At 36.8% G+C, this 9,283-nt stretch overlaps 1 protein-coding gene across 1 annotated transcript in view; it reads right to left on the reverse strand.

The window, feature by feature from the left end:
* Window positions 1-5,929: 5,929 nt before the first annotated feature.
* Window positions 5,930-9,283, reverse strand: part of LOC107740537 (transmembrane protein 200A) — a 21,390-nt gene continuing 18,036 nt past the window's right edge. Inside the window, exon 2 of the mRNA XM_016552984.1 lies at window positions 5,930-7,498. Within this exon, the coding sequence (XP_016408470.1) occupies window positions 6,002-7,480 (1,479 nt within the window). The 5' untranslated portion in view covers window positions 7,481-7,498 and the 3' untranslated portion in view covers window positions 5,930-6,001. The remainder of the gene's footprint in view (window positions 7,499-9,283) is intronic.

Raw genomic sequence — 9,283 nt, forward strand, 5'->3', positions numbered from 1 at the left:
AAGAAAACCGGGCTTATTTGTGGATGAGTTAACAAGGTAAATGAGACACAGCTGAATGTAATGAGACTTGATAGTCAAAGCAAAGGGTGATGGGAACTGAAGTCTAGAGAAACAAACAAAACTAAGAAGCATGCCCTCTGGTGGCTATACATGGGCACACCAACTAGACACTGTGACAGTGACTGGTGCTAAAAATTCTCAACACAAACATAAATATGGCAACGGTCATTTTGGGAATTTATGTTAAATATACAAATATAACAAACTGAATACCTGTATATGTTATGGGATTTCAGAGGTTTTTCTGTTCATGAAATTAAAAGTACATTCACCTTAAATTGATGGAAATAACTTTTGTGAATTTTATGCACAAAATCAGTTTTGAGTTTACAATAGTCTGCATGAAATAAAGTGCTGACTAGTATAATTTCTGTTAACAAGTGGGTTTTATCTTTCTGTGTATGAAATGCATTAAAATAGCTGCTTTTTGTCATGAAATACTGCTTTTGGTGTCACATAATTCATTCAGTCTACAAAATTAGTCAGGTTAAACATAGTGCACCGTGATAAAAACATTCTTGCATATGCTCTAATATGAGACCTTTTTTTTTTTTTTTTTTTTTTTTTACCATTTTCAGGAAATATATGGTTTAATATTATTTTCATAGCGTAGACTCTGTTGGTTTTTAGAAAATATTGTATCATTTTTGAGAGTCATCACAAACAGATGCAGACTGAATGTACAGTATGTATACATATCACAACCAGATGATTATATATAAAATTTGCCACAAATACCGAATTGCTACTAGGAATGAATAATATGAAATCAGACAATATTTCACAGCGATGATTCCTGAAGACAGTCCAGATGTCCAAGTTGTCCTTTGCAGCTGGTGTTTCCATTGTGAGGGGCTTTTGACGTCACTCTGTTAGCTGGCAGGGGGTCTTTTGTTGCTATGGTGAGATTCTGTAACCCCAGTCACAGTGGGTGTTGGTACGACTGCACCTTAATGAGGCACGCAAGCAAACAAAGGTTCTTCTCTCCAAGAGATGCTGCTAATTATCTCTGTTATTGTAGTTATAACAGAAAAAACGTCAAAGGGTAACATTAAAGGAATGTTAATGAAATTTATTTTTCTGCTTTTTTTATTTCATTCATATTATTTCTTGCTGTCACTCTTGGACGTAGATTTGTTTGATGATACATGGTATTTGATAACAAATTTGCCACTTTTTTCAATCTGGAAGTTGACCGCGTTCACACAACAATAAAAAAACAATACACTAAATAAAATTAAAGTATTTGTAATTAGGGCTGTAAAATCAATTAATCGTGATTAATTGCTTCCAAAATAAAAGTTTGTCTTTACATAATATATGTGTGTGTACTGTGTATATGTATATGTATATATAAATACACACGTACATGTATATATTTAAGAAATATATATTGCATTTCTTATGGTCCTGGAGAACCCTAATGCTACAAATTTGACATCAGGTCGGATTTATTTAAATAGCACTTTTCACAATTCACCCTGTTTGAAAGAATGCTTTACAAAAAAGATGTCTAAATTCAGTGTCTTATAACTAAAATCGTATAACTTTACAATCCATTATTACAATTGTTTCTAAGGAGTTTGCTGAATATTGGTGCAGAATATTAAATGTGAACACATAACACCCCAGTAAATCTATCATGTTATCATGCACTGACATCCAGTAATAAAAATGTGTAAACATTTGTGGTAAACAACAGCCTGTATTCTAAAAAGTAAGCTACTACATGTTGTTGTGATTTGCTATATATTTTAGGGGCTGCTGTTTGGTCTTTTAGAGTGACTTATGGGATGACCAGCACTGAACACGGGACTACACAAAGACAGCATTGTGGGAGCATATAGGTTAAAGAATTTTTTTGTGACATGCAGTTTAATCAAATCCTGGATAATATAACCATCCTGGAGAATATAACCAAACATGAGCTGTAATATGGAGTATTCTTTAATTTCCATGGAAACAGGATGGAGTGAATTGTCAGTCACACCCTGACTGGTCGTATTACTCCAGATGGATCTTCACTGACTGGGAGCAGAATTTGGCAGCGCTTCCCATGATACTCCTAGAGTTTCCCAGGACTAAAACACGAGTGCTGCTCACTGCTCTCACCAGGCACTTTCACAATGACAGTTACTGTTGGGAAATGTGAGCGTGCAAGGAATTTAGAGTTGATAACGTCAGATTGTTTTGTTGTTGTTTTTTTATTATAGTACATTTATAAACAATACACTGTAAAAAATTACCGTGAATTTAACGGTAAAAGACTGTAAAAATGCTACAGTAAAAACCTGTTAAATGGTTAACGGTAAATTCCCCTACTATATACAGTGAAAAACTGTATTGGACATTACATGTAATTTTATGGTAGTATACCGTTTTTGGAAGTGAAAAAGCCCATATAATTTACAGTGAATAACCGTAAATTGACATTCCCAGAATTCCCTGCGTTACATTTCAAATTTGATGTTTCTTCTTAGTTTTTTCTTATCAGTTATGTATATTAGGGTTGTGTGTTACACCTAATGTTGTTAAATGAATGTTTATTGCATTATCTCAGTTTCATGTGTGTTACCGTGATGGTGTTTAGTGCTTGTGTGAATGACACTGTGCACCTTCTATATATGATACTATTTAAAAGCTGCTTGTGATGGGCTTTGGTTCATCATGTGACTTTCTCATCACCACCTGCATTTGGTGGTTATCAGTGTATTACACAAAGGTACAAAACAGATTTCAATACTTCAATAGGTTGGTATATTATTTTTTACGGTAAAATTCCGGCAACCACAGCTGCCGTTTTACGGAATATTTTTTACAGTGTAGCCTGTATTCTCAAAAGTAGGCTAGTACATGTTGTTGTGATTTGCTATTTATTTTAGGGGCTACTGTTTGGTCTTTTAGAGTGACTTATGGGATGACTAGCACTGAACACGGGACTACACAAAGACAGCATTGTGGTAGCATATAGTTAAAGAATAAAAAGCTACAGGTTAAAACCACATGTGACTTTTTAGTGACACGCAGTTTAATCAAATACTGTATTCAGAATTTTTACTTAGAAATGGAGTTAGGTCATTTTGTTTCATAACACAGTAAATGAATTCACACAAATAGAAATAATCATATTTCCCTTCATTGTGCACTAACAATGGAGGAACCATAGACTGTATTCCCAAGAAACATATATTATGATTAATTGTATACCTCAAATTGTGTGAAAGGTTGCTGTCAGCTGCATAAAAGGTAATACATTTAATTCAATGTTGCAGTAACGATAATTGTTTTGTTTGAAGTCACCACTAGGGTGATTAGAGTTAAATAGAGTTAAATTCCAAACCACATCAATCTTAATAACTATTATTAATTTTGTATTTAATAATTTATAAGTGATAAATAATTGTCCATGGAGTCTGGAAGTGAAAAGTGCATAATTATTAGGCACGTTTTCTTTTCTAGATAAAATAGATAAAAAGGAAGGTTGCAGTTCTGGAAAATGGTGGCGATGGAGACTAAATGTTTCCTGATGGTTTTACTCCTAATTCTTCACATTGATTCTTAATTCTTTTGCAGTTAACAAGTCTCTTTTCTTCTCCACCTGTTTTTTTCTGACCCCGCTGACCCAATTGGCATTTTGCTGTCCAATGGTCATGCCTTAACTTCGCAATTTCTGTATTGTATTAGTTTTGAATATTCCTCATGGGGATTTAATAATTTTTTACTTTTCAGTCTGAGTTAATTTGTAACCTTTATTTGTAAAAGAAAACATGCCTAATAATTATGCACACCTGAATATAAGGAGTTTTTCCACTTCCAGCCTTCATGGACAATTATATATCACTTATAAATGATTAAATACAAAATTAATAGTAGTTATTAAGATTGATGTGGTTTGGAATTGGTAAAATGTGCTTGGAAAAATAAATATGATCAGAATATCAACGTGCTTAATAATTATGCACACACTGTATTTAGTTTTAAATCTCTTTCAGGGAGGTCGTAAGTGTTTCTTCATGGTAGTTTACTGTAGATTACCAGAGTTGCAGAAAAATTTAGTTACATTTTAGCAGTTAGAACAGGCCATGTGACTTAAACAAGACAGAAGATTCTCTTATTATTTACCCTGATGTTATTCCAAACCTGTACACTTTTTTCAGAGAATCACAAAAGGATGAAGTCTGAGAAATCTTTATACAGGTATTTTCTTTTAAAAAGGACAAAATATGCACGTTAAAATATCATAAAAGTAGTCCAAATTCCAAATTTTGTGAATGTGAATAAGATTTCAGAGCTTATTATCAGCAAATGTGAACATTTTAGTTTCAGTTCATCACTTAAAGCTATTGTATGACTTCAGAAGACTTGGAATATAGCAAATGAGTTGCATTGACTACTTTATATTAATTCCTTGACTAATTTTTCTGGTAATTCATTTCTGAGATTTACAGTGTAACTACAAACTGTTGTTGTCTGAAAAAGAGCTGTGTGAAAATTCCACAGAAGAAAGAAACAGCATACGGACTGTGAAGAATGTGATAATGAGTAAATGATTACAGAATTATAATTTTTTTGGTGAGCTATCCCATTAATATGAGTCTGATATAATAAACCTAGTTACTGGTACAGGAAATTATGATTATGATTAAATAGTGTGCAACAAACATAGGAATTAACACAAAACAGGACAGCAATATCTGGAAAGGTTGTGTTTATTCTGAGAAACAGATAAATTATACATAGATGAGTTCTCTTCAAAAATATCAGTGTGTGCGTGTTTTAAACAATACATTATTTAAAGTAAAATAACTAGCAGTGCTGGTACAACACACATACTGTACTCAAACAGACAATAGATCCTGTCTGAATGTTAACAAAAACACTACAAACACATCTGAACAAGTTTCACTCACCTGTTAGTTACCAAATTGATTGCCGTACCCATACTTTTATTTACCGTTACGGCTCACTTTTGTATTTCAAATTCATGGTAAAATATCATTCTGCGGTTTCCCTTTATTTTAATGGTCCCCAACACATTCTGTTGGCTATAAGTAACATTGTACCTACATACTGTATCTACTAACTCTCAGAGTGTTAGTAGAGTATTAGTAGACTGGTAGGGTTAGGGTTAGAATAAGTTGACATGTACTTGCAAAGTTACTTACAGTCAGTTGAATGTCTGTAGGGAGAACACAATAAAGAGATAGACGAAATTAAGCAGACAGTCTACTAATACTCTAAAGAGAGTTGACATGTAGGTGCAACGTTAACTATTGTCAACAAAATGTTCAAAAGGGGCCATCAAATTAAAGTGTTACCCATTCTGCAGCATAAAAAGCAGCATAACTGAGCTTTCAAGGGCCTTAATTAAAAAAAAAACAGCAAGAACTGTCTTCTGTATTGCAGGCAGATCGTGAACGCCAAAAGCCACTGGGTTGACATTTGAGACCAGGGGCTTCATTTATAAAATGTTGCTCAGAAACCATCCTAAATTTGATCTTATGATCATCTCTCAAATATGCGTACGTGTGATTCATAGAATGAACGTACGTGCAGAAAACGCATGTACGCCTCTCTTTCAGATGTGAAATCTATGAATCGCAAATGATCTTGAACTTGCGCGCAACTGAATGGTTTCAGCTCTCTGCCTTGTAAACGACTCCTAATTAATGTCATTAACATGTAAAAGATCGCAGTCATCATCCAAATCCTTTAATTTAGAACAGCGAGCTGCAAGAACAGCTTACATTTACAAAAACCTGCAGTACTCCAAAAAGGAAAAGTGTGTACGTCTGCTCAGACCCTGACGTGACGATAAGCACTTTTCCACGTCAAAGACCGTTTTTACAAATATGAGCGTTGGCGTGGATTTAAGCGTACGCACACTCTAAGATCAAATCTGTGCATACGCATGCTTTATAAATGAGGCCTTAGCTCAGTTTTAAAATCTAGTCTCTGAGGTGCCTCTCTTCAGACAGCTGCTCATAAACTCATCATGCTCGAAGCTCAAATTATTGTGAGACCTGGAGATCATAAGAAGTTTCTCCTTTTTAGTGTAGTCCTTTTTCACGGCCACCGGGGGCACTATTAGCCTGTCCATAGGGTCCTCTTTGTTCTCTAGTTTGGTGTATCCTTTACTATTACTGCGGTCCAATCTGGGCCAGCTCGGGTGTTTCCTCTGTTCAGGCTGGACAGTCAGCATTATGGGCCCTCGCTCTAAATCCAGAGATTTGGAATGGGCTGACAACATGTTGGAGCCAAAGTTACGAGCCGCTCCCGGGGACAGGAACCTACCGCTGGTGGATCCAGGAGACAGTGAGGAATGGGACGATGCAGAGCTTGGGGATTCAGTGGCTGAGTTGCTCCGGAGCAGGTGGACACCCGGAGGCTTGAAAGCTTTGGCGACGTCGGGAACAGGGACTGTTAACGATTCCATTGACGGAGGTCTGGAGTGGACCCTGTTCAGCTCTAAGTCCTCCGTGATGCTGTCGATGTCAGGCTCGTCGATGACGCAGTTGTTAAGTTTGATGACGGGCAGCGTGAAGGCGCTGATGGAAGAGGAAACAATGGAGCGCGTTTGGCATTTCTTAAGAGCTCCACGTTTGTCCTCCCACCGACGAATGCCCTCATCCTGGAAACCAAAGATGCATTCAGAGCGGTCTTTGTAGGTAGGCGACAACAGGCCTAATCCGCCTCTGGCCTCGCTCATTAGACCCTCGTCATCCTCAGTCGAGCCGGTCCTGTGGGAGAATCGGACGTCCCCATCGAGACCGGAGAAGGACATTAGTGTGTTTGCTGCGAGCCGTGAGGCAAACTGACTGTCCAGACCAAAGGAACGGATCTCTGTGTCCGCATAGGGACCCATGTAGGCCCCGTTTGTACACTTCTGCTCCTTAATCCGCAGGCTGTGAATATCTATGACTGTCGAGTACATGTCCCTCATGTGGATGATCTTTGTCTCGCGATCCCTGTTCTCGTGTAAGATGGCATTAGCACAGATGAAGATAAAAATCCCAATTCCCATTGTGAAAGGACCCAACATTTTCATCTTCTCTGAATGCAGGTGCTGCTCCAAGAATTGCGCAATGAAGCCCAATTGCTCTCGGCCAACCTTCGTATCGTTCATGGACAACTTGCTTTCTGGTGCCTTCTGGTAGTCCTTATGAGGCCAGTATCCTAGAACAGCCATTGCAATGCCTGCCAGGAGGATCAGCACTCCCAAAACCAGGAAGAATCCTGAGGCCGAATACAGTCTGATCTTCCCTCTCACCACCACCACATCAGCTCTGGGTTTACGCTTAGTGCATTTCTTCTCAGGTGCAGGGGTGGGGCTCTGGGTTGACAGATGATACTGAGAGCGGGTGGAGTCTTGTCTTTTAAATGCAGCGAGTCCCGTGATCACCCCACCTGTTGCAATCATTGCTACGGCAATATAAGCCTGCAAATAAAGGAATAAACAAGTGTTAAAGTAAGCTGGAGGCTTCAGGCTTGACTCAAGCGTCTCATCTTTGATCTCTACGTTAAGCTCTGGGTGTTGGGGAAATTTGTTCTCTTATTACCGGTCTAAAGGCTTTTAAATGTTTTCAGATCACAGCATTATGTTGTTACCTTTGTCTTGGTTTGTACACTGAAAAAGCAAAATAAAGTCACGATAGTTGCATAATTGTGACCCTGGACCATAAAACCAGTCATAAGGGTCAATTTATCGAAATTGAGATTTACACATTATCTGTAAGCTGAATACATAAGTTTTCCATTGATGTATGGTTTGCTAGGATAGGACAATGTTTGGCCAAGATACAACTATTTGAAAATCTGGAATCTGAGGGTGCAAAAAAATCGAAATATTGAGAAAATCATCTTTAAAGTTGTCCAAATGAAGTTCTTAGCAATGCATATTACTAATCAAAAATTAAGTTTTGATTTATTTACAGTAGAAAATTTACAAAATATCTTCATGGAACATGATCTTTACTTAATATCCTAATGATTTTTAGCATAAAAGAAAAATCTATAATTTTGACCCATACAATGTATTGTTGGCTATTGCTACAAAAATACCTGTGCTGCTTATGACTGCTTTTGTGCTCCAGGGTCACAATTATGAAGTACATGAGAAAAAAAAAAGAATCAATATTGAAATGTAAGACAACTCTTAACATGGAGATTCGTTAAAGAATATCTCACCATGTCTTGATCCCTCTACCACTGTAAATGCTAGTTTTAAATTAATGATGACATTATCCTCTGAAAGTTTAACTCTATAAATAAAACACTGAAGCATTAGCCAAAAATGACTGCATATGTACAAGGCAAAGTCTGGCAATGTGATTTTAACAACCAAGGGCAGTCAAGTATGTGGACACAACAAAAACAACACAAATCACTTATCTTTTCAAATCTAAAATATATTAAGTATCCATTTACTAAAATGGATAATCTCAATCTTAGAGCTATGTCTGTCATTAGGAATGAGCAAGTAAACAAAAAAAGTGTAATTTCACAAATACAGCCTAAATTATTGGGTCACAGAGAGCCATTTTTATTTGTAAAGATTGCTATACTGCATGTTAATGAACAGTTTTCAGATAGAAATCACCCCTGGGGCTCACTGCTCTTCTCTCTGTAGGGTCACTAGATCCTACACATACAATGTGCAATCCTACACCATTTTTTATGCTGTCTATTTATTGATGTGCAAGCAAACCCTTAAACCACATACATGACCCTGGACCACAAAACCAGTCATAAGGGTCAATTTATCGAAATTGAGATTTATACTTTATCTGAAAGCTGAATACATAAGCTTTCCATTGATGTATTTGTTATGATAGGACAATATTTGGCCGAGATAGAACTGAAAATCTGGAATCTGAGGGTGCAAAAAAAAAAAAAAAAAATCATCTTTAAAGTTGTCCAAATGAAGTTCTTAGCAATGCATATTACTAATCAAAAATTAAGTTTTAATATATTTACGGTAGGAAATTTACAAAATATCTTCATGGAACATGATCTTTACTAATATCCTAATGATTTTTAGCATAAAAGAAAAAACGTCTCCAGGTTACGCATGTAACCATAGTTCCTCGAAGGGAACGAGATGCTTTGTCGAAATGCTATGGGAACGCCTTCAGCGTGACCACGCTCTGAATCACATGTGTAATCAGTCCAATGGATGAGCGAGACGTCACGGGCGGGGGGACGTAGTGACCAGGACGCTTAA

This window comes from Sinocyclocheilus rhinocerous, unplaced genomic scaffold (assembly GCF_001515625.1).
Source record: "Sinocyclocheilus rhinocerous isolate Xijiao unplaced genomic scaffold, SAMN03320098_v1.1 scaffold1246, whole genome shotgun sequence".
NCBI lineage: Eukaryota > Metazoa > Chordata > Actinopteri > Cypriniformes > Cyprinidae > Sinocyclocheilus > Sinocyclocheilus rhinocerous.